The sequence below is a fragment of the Lampetra planeri genome, chromosome 1, assembly GCF_965212315.1.
Source record: "Lampetra planeri chromosome 1, kcLamPlan1.2.h2, whole genome shotgun sequence".
NCBI classification, from domain to species: Eukaryota; Metazoa; Chordata; class Hyperoartia; order Petromyzontiformes; family Petromyzontidae; genus Lampetra; species Lampetra planeri.
This window is the reverse complement of record NC_136107.1, coordinates 27,792,911-27,813,908: the sequence shown is the minus strand read 5'-3', so window position 1 is coordinate 27,813,908 and position 20,998 is coordinate 27,792,911. Positions and strand designations below refer to the sequence as shown.

Sequence of the window (20,998 nt, the reverse complement as noted above, 5' to 3'; positions counted from 1 at the left end):
TAGATTAATCGGCAAGTATAAAATCCTTTTAACGGAATGTTTGATATAATGGTGGGTGAGGGCGTGTGTGGTGGTGTGAGAGCGAATCTGGCTCTGTTTTAATTAATTCTTCGGCGAGACTCTGACAAAGAAACCGGTTTGACAAGATATTCTCTGTGCGCTTCCTTGAGTCTGTGTGTGGAGAGCGATACGACCGATTAGGAGATTCCTCTGTCCGTGCGAGTTGCAGCCGAGACTTTCTCCGCTGCGAGGTGAGCGGCGGCGCTTGGCGGCGCTCGTTCTGAAGGTTTTGACTCTCTTTCTCCACTGCTCGATTGATTTTGCACGACGCTCGCCATCGTGTTGCGCGATGATTCCGTCCTCGCTGCTGGACGTCTTGTGGTGCTCACTGGGTGTTGGTGTGCATCAAACACACTGCGCATTCGATAGCTCTTGCTCTCTCTTGGTGGCAGCCCCCGGTTTCTCCACTGCTGGATGATTGTTGAGTCGGCACGATGCTCGCCGTCGCTCTGGATGTATAGTCTGTTCTCACTGGCCGTTGGTCGGTGTGCGCCTCAAACACACGGCGCATGCATTGGCGCTGTCCTCTTCCTAACAGCCGTTTGACCAGGCTTTCTCCACTGCTTCGCGCTCTCTGCTTTGCTCGCTTGGCGATCTCCGCCTTTCCTGCGGGTTGTTCGCTGGTCGTCACTCTGACGAGGAGCGATGCTTCGTTTGTTGCAGGGTGGACGTCGGTGCCTTTGTTGGCTCGGGAGTGGTAGCTGGAGTCTCCGTCAGCTTCACTCGCAGCTCGGCGACTCAGGGTAGCGATTCTTCTCAGGTGGTGCAGACCTCGGCTTGTTGCTGCACGTCGCTACCCCGCGAACCTCGTCATTCTGGATGACGAAAAACTTCTTCGTTGGCGGTGGCGAGAGGAGGTGGAGCCGACGCCCCGTGACGATCTGTGGTGGGGCTGAAGCCCCGGAGACGAGATGAGATGTATGGATTTTGGCTTTGCTTATATCGGGAAAATCCACTAGTTTTCCCGAGTTTGTTCAAAGGCTGTGTCATATAACTTTTCTCTTTGTTCGTGTGCGTTGTGGGTGTGTTCGTCCGTTCGTTTATTAGCTTTGAAGACACAGCTGTGTAATTATTCTGGAAGGAGGGGTGGGGGCCTCGCGACGGCGCCACCTAAGTTATCCATTAACCAGACCGACGATTGCGTTCGCATCGAGTTATATAAATGAAAATATTCTAATCCATGTTTTTGTTTCTGAATAATATTTGTCGCGAAAACCTACGCGTTAAGCGAGCTTAATTATTCCCTCCCTTGCTCGGGGATCATATCTTTTGTCTCACACAGCTTAAGTTGTTTTGGTTTGGAAGTTGAAATGCGCTTAGTTCCATTATGCCCAAGTTATGCCGAAACCGTGTTCACGATGTTTCATCGTGACCCGATCTCCCATGGAAATGTTATTTGCTCGCGTGTGCAAATCCTGCTGTCCGTGTTGGAACGCCCTGCACGTGTTTTATTTATTAATTTCCTTTCTCGAGTCGTTGCCCGTGCGCTACGATCTTTATGGGGCCATTTCCTGGCTTTGTGCCTGCGTGTGGAGATCCTCTTCGGGAAAACAAAGACGGCCGTGTTGCTCGCTTCTCATGGGGTGTTGCGTTTGGTTAATTATGAGAGACTTCTCCGCCCTTAGCTCCTCTAGGAGATCCACTTTAATTCCGTACTTATTATTTGACTTCTTGTGATTATTTAATCTGATATCCCGGCTAGGAATTTTTGTTTTGGAGCGACCCAAGCCATAATTATTCTTTGATGCTTCGGCCCGGCCGTGTCGAACTATCAAGTGTACATAATGTCCGTATGGAATTTAACAATGGTGGGTCGTGACCCTGGTGACTGTAGTCTGGTTTCCAATTGGAGTGAGGATAGATACTGTTTGCTTAATCTTCATGGCTAAGTTGGTAACTTGTTTATCTAACATGGTTCAAAACCCGTCTGTGCTTTTTGTCGTCAATGTTGTTTCCTTTGTTGAGAATATAATTATATATTTCGTGGCCTGGTTTTGTATTTATCAAAGGTTTTTTTTTTGCAATGCTTTTTAACGAAAGGATGTCCTCCTGACCCTCCGCCTGCCATTCCCCCCTCCCTTGTTCCTCTTGTGTGAAATTAGGGGAGTTTTTATGACCTTTATTGCCCTCTTTGATGCCCTCTAGCTCTTTGAGGTGAGGTATGCGCGCATCTGTGGAAGTGTGGGGGCGTGTTTGTTCCACGTTGCCCCGTGTCTAAAAAAAAAGAATTATATATGTTGGCAGAATAATTCTTTAAAAAAATAATAATATAAAAAAAATATAAAAAGGGGGTATATACACAACATACCACACATTCACCACACAGTGAACACCACCACTCTCACACTCACCAAACTCACCATGCACTACCACACATTCACCATGCAGTGAAGACCACCACACTCACACTCACCATGCACTACTACACATTCACCACGCAGTGAACACCACCACTCTCACACTCACTACACTCACCATGCACTACCACACATTCACCACGCAGTGAACACCACCACTCTCACACTCACCACATTCACCATGCACGACCACACATTCACCACGCAGTGAACACCACCACTCTCACACTCACCACACTCACCATGCACTACCACACATTCACCACACAGTGAACACCACCACTCTCACACTCACCACACTCACCATGCACTACCACACATTCACCACACAGTGAACACCACTGCTCTCACACTCACCACACTCACCATGCACTACTACACATTCACCACACAGTGAACACCACCACTCTCACACTCACCACACTCACCATGCACTACCACACATTCACCACGCAGTGAACACCACCACTCTCACACTCACCACACTCACCATGCACTACCACACATTCACCACGCAGTGAACACCACCACTCTCACACTCACCACACTCACCATGCACTACCACACATTCACCACACAATGAACACCACCACTCTCACACTCACCACACTCACCATGAACTACCACACATTCACCACACAGTGAACACCACCACTCTCACACTCACCACACTCACCATGCACCACCACACATTCACCACGCAGTGAACACCACCACTCTCACACTCACCACACTCACCATGCACCACCACACATTCACCACGCAGTGAACACCACCGCTCTCACATTCACCACACTCACCATGCACCACCACACATTCACCACACAGTGAACACGACCACTCTTACACTCACCACACTCACCATGCACTACCACACATTCACCACGCAGTGAACACCACCACTCTCACACTCACCACACTCACCATGCACTACCATACATTCACCACGCAGTGAACACCACCGCTCTCACACTCACCACACTCACCATGCACTACCACACATTCACCACGCAGTGAACACCACCACTCTCACACTCACCATGCACTACCACACATTTACCACGCAGTGAACACCACCACTCTCACTCACCATGCACTACCATGCACTACCACACATTCACCACGCAGTGAACACCACCACTCTCACACTCACTACACTTATCATGCACTACTACACATTCACCACACAGTGAACACCACCACTCTCACACTCACCACACTCACCATGCACTACCACACATTCACCACGCAGTGAACACCACCACTCTCACACTCACCACACTCACCATGCACTACCATACATTCACCACGCAGTGAACACCACCGCTCTCACACTCACCACACTCACCATGCACTACCACACATTCACCACGCAGTGAACACCACCACTCTCACACTCACCATGCACTACCACACATTTACCACGCAGTGAACACCACCACTCTCACACTCACCACACTCACCATGCACTACTACACATTCACCACACAGTGAACACCGCCACTCTCACACTCACCACACTCACCATGCACTACCACACATTCACCACACAGTGAACACCACCACTCTCACACTCACCACACTCACCATGCACTACCACACATTCACCACGCAGTGAACACCACTGCTCTCACACTCACCACACTCACCATGCACTACCACACATTCACCACGCAGTGAACACCACCACTCTCACACTCACCACACTCACCATGCACCACCACACATTCACCACGCAGTGAACACCACCACACGCACACTCACCACACTCACCATGCACTACTACACATTCACCACGCAGTGAACACCACCACTCTCACACTCACTACACTCACCATGCACTACCACACATTCACCACGCAGTGAACACCACCACTCTCACACTCACCACATTCACCATGCACTACCACACATTCACCACGCAGTGAACACCACCACTCTCACACTCACCACACTCACAATGCACTACCACACATTCACCACACAGTGAACACCACCACTCTCACACTCACCACACTCACCATGCACTACCACACATTCACCACACAGTGAACACCACCACTCTCACACTCACCACACTCACCATGCACTACCACACATTCACCACGCAGTGAACACCACTGCTCTCACACTCACCACACTCACCATGCACTACCACACATTCACCACGCAGTGAACACCACCACTCTCACACTCACCACACTCACCATGCACCACCACACATTCACCACGCAGTGAACACCACCGCTCTCACATTCACCACACTCACCATGCACCACCACACATTCACTACATAGTGAACACCACCACTCTCACACTCACCACATTCACCATGCACTACCACACATTCACCACGCAGTGAACACCACCACTCTCACACTCACCACACTCACAATGCACTACCACACATTCACCACACAGTGAACACCACCACTCTCACACTCACCACACTCACCATGCACTATCACACATTCACCACACAGTGAACACCACCACTCTCACACTCACCACACTCACCATGCACTACCACACATTCATCACGCAGTGAACACCACTGCTCTCACACTCACCACACTCACCATGCACTACCACACATTCACCACGCAGTGAACACCACCACTCTCACACTCACCACACTCACCATGCACCACCACACATTCACCACGCAGTGAACACCACCGCTCTCACATTCACCACACTCACCATGCACCACCACACATTCACCACACAGTGAACACCACCACTCTTACACTCACCACACTCACCATGCACTACCACACATTCACCACGCAGTGAACACCACCACTCTCACACTCACCACACTCACCATGCACTACCATACATTTGTAGTGGTGGTGTTGACGTGCGCCGACAGTGATGGATCACGGGGCGGCGCGGGGTGCGGGGTTGGGCACGCATGTGGGCGTGGTGTGGACGCGCGCGCCGGGAGTGAGTGAGTACGGGGCGGCGCGGCGTGTGGGATTGTGCGCGCTGACACTAGGTGAGAAAGAGGATCGTGGGCAGCGCGCAGTGATTGGTCAAATGGGATGGGTGCTCTCAGTGACGTCCGCAGGATGGACATAAAGGAGGACATGCGGGAGCACTCGGGGTTGTTGTTAACCAGTTGAAGATTGAAGACGGAGTTGGAGAAGTAGTGCCCTGAGACCCCTAGTCCCGCTGTCCTTGTCAGGACCGGGGCCCTGTGTGGCTCGGAGGCGAGACTGTGGGACCCGTGGTTCGACGCCCATGTGGGTCGGGACTGTGGGACCCAGAGTCGAGACGGACACCCCGGCTGGGTGTGTTCCGAGAGGCTACGGGGCGTAAGAGCCCGTGTTGGTGTAGCCAGGAGAACCGTGTGGGTTAGGCTGGTGTTAGCCACCCGTGTAACTAAGTGGGTGTTGGTCACCCGAGTAACTATAGCTGGTGTTAGTCACCCGTGTAACTATAGTTGGTGAAATAAAGGAGTGTGCTACCCGTGAAGTCGTCTCCCGCCGAGTTACTACATTACACATTCATATTCTTAGGTTTTTTCGGTAAAGTCACGTAGGTAAAAAAAATTAAATTAATAAAAGTAAAATAAATTAAAAATCACGACGTTTCGGAGGCAACACAAGCTTCCGTCTTCAGGTTATCAAGTAAATGATAGATTACAGGAGATACCACTCCGTATATATAATGGTTGAGGGGGGGCGGAAGGACCAGGAATGGCCCACTTTTTATTATTATGGTAAGGTGCGGCTTGAGACTATGAATAGACTGCATAACAAAAGACTGAGCCTTTATTATGGAGAGGTTCGGTTTGTGACTACGCCTGGCCTACATAACAAAAGTGTAAAAAAAGAAAGCTAAACCTGGTAGAAAGCTAAACCTGGTAAACAAAACTGGCTGTCTATCAGTAACTTGTAATAGTTTTCTGTCAAATAAGATGGTCCAAATAAGTGTAGTTAAATCTTTTTTGCATGGTTAATCACATCTTTCCAATGATTACTCAGTTTGTAACCATCATCACGGTTGAAATTATGTCTGTGTTTGTATATTTGTATGGCTTCGTGTACAAACGTTTGATGGTAGCTAGGAGGTTTGCAGAGCACCTTGGTCTCGGAAAAGACAATTTCATGAGAGCCCACAGAGTTGTAGTAATGATCGGCAACGGCGAAGAATCAGTTCTGCCGTGTTTCAGATCTGACTTGTGCTCGCGACTTACAGTATCCTGGAGTCTACAAATTGAGTTGCAGTTGTGGTGATTGCTACATTGGAGAAACGAAACGTCATGTTTCTGATCGTGTCCGCGATCAGAAACATGATATATACGGAGAAACATATATACGGAGTGGTATCTCCTGTAATCTCTCATTTACTTGATACAGCTGTCGGGCTGTGACGGTTCCACCTGAAGACGGAAGCTTGTGTTGCCTCCGAAACGTCATGATTTTTATTTTATTTTATTTTACTTTTATTAATTTAATTTTTTTTACCTACGTGACTTTACCGAAAAAACCTAAGAATATGAACACCACCGCTATCATACTCACCACACTCACCATGCACTACCACACATTCACCACGCAGTGAACACCACCACTCTCACACTCACTACACTCACCATGCACTACTACACATTCACCACACAGTGAACACCACCACTCTCACACTCACCACACTCACCATGCACTACTACACATTCACCACACAGTGAACACCACCACTCTCACACTCACCACACTCACCATGCACTAACACACATTCACCACGCAGTGAACACCACCACACTCACACTCACCACACTCACCATACACTACCACACATTCACCACACAGTGAACACCACCACTCTCACACTTACCACACTCACCATGCACTACCACACATTCACCACGCAGTGAACACCACCACACTCACACTCACCACACTCACCATGCACTACTACACATTCACCACGCAGTGAACACCACCACTCTCACACTCACTACACTCAACATGCACTACCACACATTCACCACGCAGTGAACACCACCACTCTCACACTCACCACATTCACCATGCACTACCACACATTCACCACGCAGTGAACACCACCACTCTCACACTCACCACATTCACCATGCACTACCACACATTCACCACACAGTGAACACCACCACTTTCACACTCACCACACTCAACATGCACTACCACACATTCACCACGCAGTCAACACCACCACTCACACACTCACCACACTCACCATGCACTACTATACATTCACCACACAGTGAACACCACCGCTCTCACACTCACCACACTCACCATGCACTACCACACATTCACCACGCAGTGAACACCACCACTCTCACACTCACCACACTCACCATGCATTACTACACATTCACCACATAGTGAACACCAACACTCTCATACTCACCACACTCACCATGCACTACTACACATTCACCACACAGTGAACACCACCACTCTCACACTCACCACACTCACCATGCACTACCACACATTCACCACGCAGTGAACACCACCACACTCACACTCACCACACTCACCATACACTACCAAACATTCACCACACAGTGAACACCACCACTCTCACACTCACCACACTCACCATGCACTACCACACATTCACCACGCAATGAACACCACCACACTCACACTCACCACACTCACCATGCACTACTACACATTCACCACGCAGTGAACACCACCACTCTCACACTCACTACACTCACCATGCACTACCACACATTCACCACGCAGTGAACACCACCACTCACACGCACCACATTCACCATGCACTACCACACATTCACCACGCAGTGAACACCACCACTCTCACACTCACCACATTCACCATGCACTACCACACATTCACCACACAGTCAACACCACCGCTCTCACACTCACCACACTCACCATGCACTACCACACATTCACCACGCAGTGAACACCACCACTCTCACACTCACCACACTCACCATGCACTACTACACATTCACCACACAGTGAACACCACCGCTCTCACACTCACCACACTCACCATGCACTACCACACATTCACCACACAGTGAACACCACCACTCTCACACTCACCACACTCACCATGCACTACCACACATTCACCACACAATGAACACCACCGCTCTCACACTCACCACACTCACCATGCACTACTACACATTCACCACACAGTGAACACCACCGCTCTCACACTCACCACACTCACCATGCACTACCACACATTCACCACGCAGTGAACACCACCACTCTCACACTCACCACACTCACCATGCACTACCACACATTCACCACGCAGTGAACACCACCACTCTCACACTCACCACACTCACCACACTCACCATGCACTGCCACACATTCACCACACAATGAACACCACCACTCTCACACTCACCACACATTCACCACGCAGTGAACACCACCGCTCTCACACTCACCACACTCACCATGCACCACCACACATTCACCACGCAGTGAACACCACCGCTCTCACATTCACCACACTCACCATGCACCACCACACATTCACCACACAGTGAACACCACCACTCTTACACTCACCACACTCACCATGCACTACCACACATTCACCACGCAGTGAACACCACCACTCTCACACTCACCACACTCACCATGCACTACCACACATTCACCACGCAGTGAACACCACCACTCTCACTCACCATGCTCTACCATGCACTACCACACATTCACCACACAGTGAACACCACAGCTCTCACACTCACCACACTCACCATGCACTACTACACATTCACCACACAGTGAACACCACCACTCTCATACTCACCACACTCACCATGCACTACTACACATTCACCACGCAGTGAACACCACCACTCTCACACTCACCACACTCACCATGCACTACCACACATTCACCACGCAGTGAACACCACCACTCTCACACTCACCACACTCACCATGCACTACTACACATTCACCACACAGTGAACACCACCACTTTTCTAGATTTTAAGCTTTCGTGACTGCAAGGATTCATATTCTTAGGTTTTTTCGGTAAAGTCACGTAGGTAAAAAAAACTTAAAATTAATAAAAGTAAAATAAAATAAAAATCACGACGTTTCGGAGGCAACACAAGCTTCCGTCTTCAGGTTATCAAGTAAATGAGAGATTACAGGAGATACCACTCCGTATATATAATGGTTGAGGGGGGGGGAAGGGCCAGGAATGGCCCACTTTTTATTATTATGGTAAGGTGCGGCTTGAGACTATGAATAGACTGCATAACAAAAGACTGAGCCTTCATTATGGAGAGGTTCGGTTTGTGACTACGCCTAGCCTACATAACAAAAGTGTGAAAAAAGAAAGCTAAACCTGGAAGAAAGCTAAACCTGGTAAAACAAAACTGGCTGTCCATCAGTAACCTGCAATAATTTTCCGTCAAATAAGATGGTCCAAATAAGTGTAGTTAAATCTTTTTTGCATGGTTAATCACATCTTTCCAATGATTACTGTTTGTAACCATCATCACGGTTGAAATTATGTCTGTGTTTGTATTTTTGTATGGCTTCGTGTACAAACCTTTGATGGTAGCAGTGAACACCACTACTCTCACACTCACCATGCACTACCACACATTCACCACACAGTGAACACCACCACTCTCATACTCACCACCCTCACCATGCACTACCACACATTCACCACGCAGTGAACACCACCGCTCTCACATTCACCACACTCACCATGCACCACCACACATTCACCACACAGTGAACACCTCCACTCTCACACTCACCATGCACTACCACACATTCACCACGGAATGAACACCACCACTCTCACCACACTCACCATGCACTACCACACATTCACCACACAGTGAACACCACGCCTCTCACACTCACCACACTCACCATGCACTACCACACATTCACCACGCAATGAACACCACCACTCTCATACTCACCATGCACTACCACACATTCACCACGCAATGAACACCACCACTCTCACCACACTCACCATGCACTACCACACATTCACCACACAGTGAACACCACGCCTCTCACACTCACCACACTCACCATGCACTACCACACATTCACCACGCAATGAACACCACCACTCTCATACTCACCATGCACTACCACACATTCACCACGCAGTGAACACCACCACTCTCACCACACTCACCATGCACTACCACACATTCACCACGCAGTGAACACCACCGCTCTCACACTCACCACACTCACCATGCACTACCACACATTCACCACACAGTGAACACCACCACTCTCACACTCACCACACTGTGCACTCACCACCACCACCCATCACCACTCTCACGCGCTGCCTGTGCTCTGCTCTCACAGGACGTTCCACTGCACCTTTCTCTGCTGCTGTTGTTGCAGGTGGCAGAGTCGAGGACAGAGCAGCTGATTGGAGCTCAACCACACAAACACAGCACAACCACACACGTGACGACAATCACACACGTGACGACAACCACACACGTGATGACAATCACACACGACAACTCAACCACACCACACACATGACAACCACACACCGGGACTGCACCTAAATGCAGTCGAGCACCAGTGACTGCCATGCGCACTTGAACTCTACACCTCTAACTCTACGCTGATAACTCCATGCCACGGCGTTTCTACCACAACATAACGGCATTCTCTGACAGCCACTCACGCCACACAGGTGACGCAGGTGACACAGGTGACACACACCCTGCACAGCCTACTGGGCTCGCCTGACGACTGTGGGTACTGGACCTTGAACAGGGCTTGGGCGCACAGCCACACTCACTCACGCACGGCCATTTACACACTCATACACTCACTCACACTCACTCACTCATTCACTCACGCACTCACCTCACGCACTCACTCACTCACACACTCACTCACTCACGCACGGCCGGCCATTCACACTGCATGCTCGCAGACGATGACGGTGGCTTCTTTGAGGCCTACAGAGGCCAGCACGGCGCTCACACTGACACAGGCTCTGTGATGCTGCTGCTGCTGAATGGCCATGAGTGAGTCGCGCTCTCACTGGCACAGGCTCTGTGATGCTGCTGCTGCTTGCAGTCAACACCGGCAGCAGCAGGGACGCGGTCAGGTGGGGGTGGCGACGTGGAAATGTGCAACGAGGGTGGGAGACGGCTCCACTCGCGCGGCGTGCGTGGTAGCCGGTAGGGCCCCGCGTGGAGGGGAGAGGCCTCGTCGCGGAGCAGTGGGCCCCTGGGTCCGGGTTGGGCAGGAGGGGCAGTGCCGTGGACGTGGGCACTCGTGGCAAGTCCAGCGAGTGGAGACGGAGCCTGGTGGAGGCGGCATTTAATCTCGTAATCTTTTGCTTTAATTTTAACATTTTACACGATAAAGTATATTCTAGTGCAACTGTTAGGGTTTGTTTACGATGGTCCGAGCGCGATTCCATCCGGCAGAGCGGCCCTGGCTGCTGTTCACGGCGGGGGTTCTCCACTGTAGCTGTGCTGCAGGTGCCTACGAGCGAGGCCGTGGATAGCAGCGGGGTGCGGAGACGACCAACGAGTCGGCGTGGAAGAGCCATCGGCTCCAAGAAGCCCTGGCGAGTCGTGATGAGTTCAGAAGCAGTAGCAGCAGCGGCGGCAGCGGTAGCAGCAGTAGTAGCAGCAGTGGCGAGACCATCGGGGCTGCAGACTCCAGAAGGCCGAGAGCCTCTGCTCCTCGTCACCTGCCTGCCGTGGTGGCCTCGATTAGCACCATCGCAATCAAACACAAAGTAGAACCTGGGCTCGTGCTCATGAACAGTAGAAGACGGCGTTAGGTTCTAGTTAAGCGTTGGGGTGAGGTCGTCCCGCCAGCTCTACCGCTCGCCTGAGAGGAGCCATAATCCCACTCCGCAAGAGCCTCCCAGGTGCTGCTGTAGACTTGGCGGCTAAGGGATGAGGTTAGTAAAAGGCATTCTGCATTTTCTTCACGGTGATCATTGACCATTATAGGTCGACGTGATTGTCATGTAAAACCCGCTGGTTACTAATTGCTCCATTAAACATCTACTGCAGCCCTTGCCCGAGTTTGTTGGCAGTGCCTCGTGCTGTGGGTGGTCTCCGTGACCACGTGGCCTTGCACAGACATTGCTGGGGAATGCGACGGTGCAAGTGACTCGGTAGCTCTTTACAACTACGCACACCACACACACTAAGTACACATACTGTGGACACTACACACAATGTATACACCAAACACTGTCCAGTGGTGGGACAAAGTCATTGTTATGCAAGTCCAAGTCGAGTCGCAAGTCATCAAATTCATGACTCGAGTCTGACTCGAGTCCAAGTCACATGACTCGAGTCCACATCTCATAGGTGGGACAAAGTCATTGTTATGCAAGTCCAAGTCGAGTCGCAAGTCATCAAATTCATGACTCGAGTCTGACTCGAGTCCAAGTCACATGACTCGAGTCCACACCTCTGCTGTACACCACACACTGTACACACCACTGTTTCCACCACTCACTGTACAAGACAGTGTGTACACTATATCCACTGTATATACACATACCGTGTACACTAACACTGTATTTACACATACTGTGTACACTACACACACACTGTGTACACAATGTGTGTATACTACACACATTGTGTACACGACACAAACACTCGATCTCTCGGGACAGCAGTCCCCGTCCTAGACGTCGTCAGCTGTGCGAGGAGGCAGCGCGCCGCCTGGCGCAGCAGCAGCGGGCGGCAGCGAAACTCCGAGCCTCGTGTTTGTCCACGCCCTGCCCCCTGGAGGCGCCGCCCTTGATGACGACAACAATGACGTCACCGCGTGTTTGTCCACGCCCCGCCCCCTAGAGGCGCCGCCCTTGGTGACAACAATGAGGTCCCCACGTGTTTGTCCACGCCCCGCCCCCTGAAGGCTCCGCCCTTGGTGACGACAACAATGACGTCACCGCGTGTTTGTCCACGCCCCGCCTCCTGGAGGCTCCGCCCCTGGTGACGACAACAATGAGGTCACCACGTGTCTGAGAGAGACGCCGACCCACGCCATCGTCGTCACCGAGCTCGGCACACGCGTGGGGAGACCACCAGGAGAATGATTGTCGGGGTCCAGAGGAGTGAGATGCGGCCGGCCGTGGCCCTGCTCTCCCCCGCACGGGAGTGCCGTGCCCGACTCGCTGCATGAGCCGCGGGAACCGAGCGCAGTGGTTTGCGGTGCTGCGTTGGCAGGGCTTGCTGCACGTGCACAGACACACACGTGACACACACTCGGTAAGTTCGTCCACAGCACTGCCCAGAGAGGAACTCGTGACTGTCCCTCGAGAAACACTTGTCAGTGCATTTCCCTTGGTGCACGGCGCAGTATCCAATTATGATCCCATCTCTCTGGCACAGCACCACCATCTTCTTCTTGCTTCGCGACAGCCTCTCGCACTACTCACGGAGTGGCGCCAATACCAAACTGGGCCGGCGAGTTGACTCGATTCGTGCCGTCACTGCTGAAGCAGCGCAGGGGGTGAGCAGCCTGACGTCACGTGGCTGAAGTTCATCTGCAGGTCAATCATGCGACCAGTCTGTGCCAGGTGAGATGATTCTTGCTCCGTCATTAATTCAGTTTTGCCACGTGGGGGCTGCGAGTCCCCTACATTGGGTGTAAGCGTCTCGGCAGATACGACGGTTCAAATAATGACAAGAAGCAGTGACAAAGATCCCCTGTGTAGCCCGAACAGATTGATGGGGCAAGTGCTGTTCACGAGGAGCACCTAAGAAGGCCGGCACAGCGCACGAGGGGGAGAGTGGCCAGGACCACGCCTGACCGCCTTTGTTTCCCCAGTGGTGGTGTTTCCACATCGCACCAGGTACTCATTTGAGGCTGAGTCGACCTAGGGGAGGCCCAGGACCGGTTTAGATAATCGTCACCGGTGTTGGTCGTCAGCGGAAATCGAACTCGGGTGTCCAAGTTCATCGGGCGGTGCGCTGCAGTGAATGACACGGCCACATGCACACCTTGCAAGTGTAGCCGGTCCGCCCTGTGCCCTCTCCTCCCGTCCTGAATCCTTGTGGGTAGGGGAGGGACAGGTTGGCTGAATAGACAACAACAACAATAAAACATAAACGTTCGGAGACGTTGAGTAGGAGACTATGAATTGTGTTCTGTCTTCCGGAGAAGTGGGCGACTCGACAACAGCTGAACACAGGGGGAGGGGGTGGGGTTTGTGAACCGGCAAAACTTAATTTCAAAAGTCCTCTTCAGAAGGGCAATTTGCGTATCTGCAATGGCGATCAGAGACAACCTCCACGTCACAATGGTAATCAGAGACACTCTCCACGTGACACAATGGAGATCAGAGACACCCTCCACGTGACACAATAGTGATCAGAGACACTCACCACGTGACACAATGGCGATCAGAGACACTCACCACGTGACACAATGGTGATCAGAGACACTCTCCACGTGACACAATGGTGATCAGAGACACTCTCCACGTGACACAATGGTGATCAGAGACACCCTCCACGTGACACAATGGCGATCAGAGACACTCACCACGTGACACAATGGCGATCAGAGACACTCACCACGTGACACAATGGTGATCAGAGACACCCTCCACGTGACACAATGGCGATCAGAGACACTCTCCACGTGACACAATGGCGATCAGAGACACTCTCCACGTGACACAATGGCGATCAGAGACACTCTCCACGTGACACAATAGTGATTGGAGACACTCTCCACGTGACACAATGGCGATCAGAGACACTCTCCACGTCACAACACGGCAGCTGAATTGCTCTGTCCATGGGATTGAGCGTCAGTGTTGACATTTTAGATAAGTATTTTACATATTGAAATGAACTTTAATATCAAAGTCTTAATTGTGCATATTTTCATGACCGGCAATAATTTGATCAACAGTCAGTTAAGATTAGCTAGTTCCTGTCAATCGATTGTCATTCAAGTCAAATCAATGTAAGTTATATATTATGGGAGCTAATGTACAATGCAGCTTGCTGGCCCAGAAGATAGCCCCAAATCTCCACGTGTGGTGAGTCCGTACCCAACTGTGCACGTGGGGCTCGCGGTCCAATCTCTGATCGCCATTGCATTCACTTAAAATAATAATAATAATCATTCACTTAGAATAAGATTAATCATTTATTTAGAATAAGCATTCACTTAAACAAGAATAATAATTAATTCACTTAGAATAATAATAATTTTCTTAGAATAATAATAAAGGCACCTGTGTAAAATGGTTTATTAGGTTCCCACATGCTACAGAATTAACACGTAGGCTTTCGCGACCGATATCATCCATAACAGTTTTTTGGGTTAGATCGCGTAAATATATAAATGTGTCGTTAAAACCCATGACCATCCGACACAGCCAACTAGTAAGGGTTGTCACGTAAACAGAACGTGCCAATTAGTCACTAGTACAGCACACCGGTGTGTTGGAGAGCCAATCCACAACATATACAATCTGAGTACGACGTTTGGCCAGTATTTACAACTAGCTTCATCAGGCGACAGCCAGATTTGTGGAGAAGTCTTACTGTTTCGTTCCTTATATAGAGGCGTAGATGTGGTGACCATGCTTCTGCGTTCTTGCGCAAAGTGGGGGGGGGAGGTTACTGAGTCAACGTACATTATGCATAGTGTACCAACGGTAACCCCTATTGAAGTATGCTACCCTTTATAGACATGCATTTAAATAATATATTATTTGCACAGAACTTCAACATTATCAAAATCAATTGAGTATCCTTGTTGGCACGCGTGTTCTGCTACTGCTGACAATTGTATTTGGGATAATTTAATATTTCTCTTATGTTCTTTTAGTCTCGGACTGAGCATTCGTCCTGTTTGCCCAACATCACATTTACCACGTCCAGTTAATCCTGTACACACGTTCTGTTGATAGCTTCGGTAATTAATCTTTTGTACCAAATATTAATTTCTGTATTTTATGTACCGTGCCAAATCTCACTCGGATGTTTAGTTTTTCCAAACATCTGGCTAGTTTGTCAGTTACTCCCGCTTCATGTGCGCAGTGCTGCACCACGTTTGTGTATTGTTAAATCTACGTGTGGTTAAATCTACGTGGTTTAATCTACGTGTGATCACATCTACATGTGGTTAAATCTACATGTGATTAAATCTACGTGGTTTAATCTACGTGTGGCTTAATCTACGTGTGATTAAATCTACGTGTGGTTAAATCTACATGTGGTTAAATCTACGTGTGGTTAAATCTACGTGTGGTTTAATCTACGTATGGTTAAATCTACGTGTGGTTTAATCTATGTGTGTTTAAATCTACGTGTGATTAAATCTACGTGTGATTAAATGTATGTGGTTAAATCTACGTGCAAATAATTATACGTGTGGTTAAATCTACGTGTGGTTTAATGTACGTGTGGTTAAATCTACGTGTGTGTGTGGCTAACTCAGAGTATGTATCTGTATTTATCCTGGAGGAATCAGCTGAGCTATGCAGCTTTTTGTCACAGATGCCCAGTAGGGACACGTGGTCAGCGAGTTACAACAACAATCCTAAACACGATATGAGTGCAAAGTCGAGGAAAGGTAAACAAGTGAATAAAAATAAATCAACTACATAAAGTATAGAAGTTCACATTGCATCAGTACATACACTACTGCCGATCTGTCAACAGTGAACGCAACCTTGGGCAAGGCAGCAAAACAACAACAACAGCAGCAGTCCCAGACCACAGCAAGGCAACAGGGAGTCGTCCCTCAGTAACACCGCGCATGAACACATCGAGCTGTCGCTGCACAGGTGGTAAGGATCGAAGACACAAATCACCTCTGCCAAAGTGATTTGTGTCGGGCGCTCAGAGTCGACCACGTGACCCCGTGACCTGCCAGTGGAGACCCCCGAGGGCTGCCCGGCAGTGACGTCACAGCGAGGGTTTGTGGACAAATTATTTGTTTGAAGCCGCGTGGCAGTTTCTTTGTTGTTGTCCTAACTTGCTGCTCTACCTGCGACAAAGAGCTTCATAGCTCATCGGATTGACTCCTCCAGGATAAATAAAGATTCTGATTCCGGCAGTGATGCACAATGGACACAGACTCAGCAGTCGTCAATACGTCTGTGGGCTGGAGAGGGAACTAAGTAAATATGGGATGGGCGATGCTCCTTCTTCACAGCACTTAGGCCACTCTACCTCCTCTCGCACTTTGTGTCTCCTGAAGAACGGCCATTGCCCGAAACGTCACCTATTTTATAAAAAAAAAAATTAAAGGCAGTGTTAATGACGAATGTGGGTTTGTGTGATAATTGTCTACTCAGTGACTAATTTCTTGCTGATAGATTTGTCCAACATCTTCCGTCAGCTCGGCACGCAGACCTTGTCCACCAAGCCAGAGGCTCGTCACTGCAGCAGTGGGGACCGTAGCTACCCCAGTCACGTGCTTGTGTCTTCATGTCTGCTGGGAATGACGCCAGGGAAAACACTGACGCATCAGTAGCGTCGATGTTTTGGTCCCAATACATCAGCGCTTTACATCATTGTTGATATTCTTTGTTGATGTATGCGATAACTGAACATCGATGATTTCGTTTCGATGTGTTGCTTTCAATGTTGTGATACAAAATAGCCACCTTCCCTCGGACCTCCGATTAATACTTTTGCAACTTATACTCCTATACGTTGTTTTTACTTCTATACTTTTTTTTATTTATTCTTCGTGACTTGCTTACCTCTCCTATACGTTGCACTCCTATCGCTGGTCGTATCGTTTGTTGTAACATTCTGACCCACCCCTCCTACAGGATATCTGTGATAAAGAGCATCAGAGCTCATCGGGTTCCTCCTTCCGGCCTAAATAAACATTGTGAGCGATGATCCTGCAATGACAGTGCAGTTTATTCGTTTATTTCCATTACATTGTATTACTTCAATAATACACATTTTATTAGAATGTGTACATATTATTTGGGTTTTTTGGTAAAGTTACGTAGAACAAACACATTTACAAAAAAAAACTACGACGTTTCTATCGCAACACAAGCAATCTTCATCAGGAGGACGACGATTGCTTGTGTTGCGATCGAAACGTCGTAGTTTTTTTTGTAAATGTTTTTGTTCTACGTGACTTTACCGAAACATCCAAAGCATATGAATTCCTGCAGTCCACGACAGCTTCAAATCAAGATTCAACCAGAATGTGTTTACGTGCCAAGGTAGCGACCAATCGGAGCGGGGCAACGGGGCTCGTCGCGCGCTCTGATTGGTCCCCTGGCGAAGGGGATTTCCGCGGCGTTTCTCTCAACCCGAACCGGACCCGCGCCGCTTCGGAAATCCCCCAGAGGGGTGAGAGGCGCTGGGGTGGCGCAGGTGAGGAGGAGGAGACGCGGGACAGGTGAGCAGGACAAGGAGACAGGTGAGCAGGACAAGGGGACAGGTGAGGGAGACAGTGAAAGGAGCAGTGAGAGAGAGGCAGTGTAGACAGGTGCGTGTGTTGTAGGTGCGCGTGTTGTAGGTGCGAGTGCTGTAGGTGCGCGTGTTGTAGGTGCGCGTGCTGTAGGTGCGCGTGATGTAGGTGCGCGTGATGTAGGTGCGCGTGATGTAGGTGCGCGTGCTGTAGGTGCGCGTGCTGTAGGTGCGCGTGATGTAGGTGTGCGTGCTGTAAGTGCGCGTGATGTAGGTGCGCGTGATGTAGGTGCGCGTGCTGTAGGTGCGCGTGATGTAGGTGCGCGTGTTGTAGGTGCGCGTGATGTAGGTGCGCGTGATGTAGGTGCGCGTGTTGTAGGTGCGCGTGTTGTAGGTGCGCGTGCTGTAGGTGCGCGTGATGTAGGTGCGCGTGATGTAGTTGCTGTAGGTGCGCGTGCTGTAGGTGCGCGTGATATAGGTGCGCGTGCTGTAGGTGCGCATGATGTAGGTGCGCGTGTTGTAGGTGCGCGTGATGTAGGTGCGCGTGATGTAGGTGCGCGTGTTGTAGGTGCGCGTGCTGTAGGTGCGCGTGATGTAGGTGCGCGTGATGTAGGTGCGCGTGATGTAGTTGCTGTAGGTGCGCGTGCTTTAGGTGCGCGTGATGTAGGTGCGCGTGCTGTAGGTGCGCGTGCTGTAGGTGCACGTGCTGTAGGTGCGCGTGCTGTAGGCGTATATAAAATGGTACCACTCCCATCGTATGTAAAATGTTATAATTGTTGCAATACGCCTTGTATCGAGGCGCTCTGTAATACATCCACAACAATACAAAGTTTATATTCCGGACAGGAGACGGAGATTTGCTGCTGTTTGAGTGCTGACGCAGCAAACAACAACAGCAGCCTTCTTCCTTTGACTCGATAGTGAACGATTACATTTATCGCGACTACCGCTGTGGGTATGAATAGTGACGTGGAGCTGCCTGCAAGAGTAGATGAAGGTGCACACCGAGCCACGTGGACGTCGTTCCCATCTCAGCGGCACCGCCACTGGGAAACCGTCGCTGCGAGGCGACCAATCAGTGCGCAAGCGATCGGAGCGCGGCCAATCGGAGCGGGGCAGCGAGCCTCGTCCCGCGCCCCGATTGGTTGCCTGCTGCTCAAGGGGGTTCCAGCGCGTTTGGCGTAGAAGTTGCACGGAGCCAGCCGAAAACCTGTCTCCTACTGAGCCCCGTCTGTCTCCTCCTTCCTGCTGCCTGTCCTGGACACACAAAGTGTCTCCGTGTCTCGCCTCGTCTTCGTCTCCATCTGTTTCTCACTTCCTCTGCCCACTCTCCTCCCTCTACTGCATCTCACCCACGCCTCTCTCCCACCTCCTTGTTCATCGCTCATCCTCACTCATCATCCCCACCTCCCACTTTGCCGTCACAATCTCCCTCGCCTCTCCCCCTCTCTCACTGCCCTTCTCTTTTTTTTTGAGTTTTCATCGGTTTGTTTGTTTAATGTTCATAGTAAGTGCACATTACAAATAAGCTTGTTGCACAGCGTGCTCCCAACAGACCAATGGCATTTTAGAGGGGCATTAACACAAAGCCCATACCACAAGTTAACCAACCGTTTGGTCCCCATACTGGTAGCAAGGGGAGGGGGGAAAAGTAAATTGCTTTAAAACAGAAAATTATTTTACGTAAAACAAACTAAGACCATCACAATTCACAGGGAAGTGTCTCCCCCCCCCCTTTTGAGCCATGGACGGGATACATGTTGAGGGCACGGCAATTCCTGAACACCGCACGCGTCTGGCTGACTCTTTTCCTGGTCAATAGTTTCCTTCATGGGCAGGGTATTCTTTTCGTTGGTCTCCGCTTTCTTGAGCTTGGACTTGTCGACCTCCCGGGTTCCTCACCGCCCCCCTCTCACCGCCCCCCTCTCACCGCCCCCCTCTGACCGCCCCCTCTCTCACCGCCCCCCTCTCACCGCCCCTCTCTCACCGCCCCCCTGTCACCGCCCCTCTCTCACCGCCCCCCTCTCACCGCCCCCCTCTCACCGCCCCCCTCTCACCGCCCCCCTCTCTCACCGCCCCTCTCTCACCGCCCCCCTCTCACCGCGCCCCTCTCACCGCCCCCCTCTCACCGCCCCTCTCTCACCGCCCCCCTCTCACCGCCCCCCTCTCA

General features: G+C 50.5%; 2 protein-coding genes across 7 annotated transcripts in view; both read left to right on the top strand.

Moving 5' to 3' along the window:
* LOC144720878 (uncharacterized) overlaps positions 1-20,998 on the top strand; it is a 213,370-nt gene that overhangs the window by 102,508 nt on the left and 89,864 nt on the right. For 2 of the 4 annotated variants that reach the window (XM_078598022.1, XM_078597990.1), the window contains exon 11: positions 10,823-12,480. In XM_078598022.1, coding sequence (XP_078454148.1) covers positions 10,823-10,995 — 173 coding nt within the window. In that variant the 3' untranslated portion in view covers positions 10,996-12,480. Of the gene's footprint in view, positions 1-10,822; positions 12,481-20,998 lie in introns of those variants that run through there. The other 2 variants (XR_013585816.1, XR_013585817.1) reach the window with 2 other exon arrangements.
* LOC144720851 (uncharacterized) overlaps positions 18,710-20,998 on the top strand; it is a 92,153-nt gene continuing 89,864 nt past the window's right edge. Inside the window, exon 1 of one of the 3 annotated variants that reach the window (XM_078597945.1) lies at positions 18,710-18,838. The gene's annotated coding sequence lies outside the window, so the exon portion shown is untranslated. Of the gene's footprint in view, positions 18,860-20,998 lie in introns of all 3 variants that reach the window. The other 2 variants (XM_078597969.1, XM_078597952.1) reach the window with 2 other exon arrangements.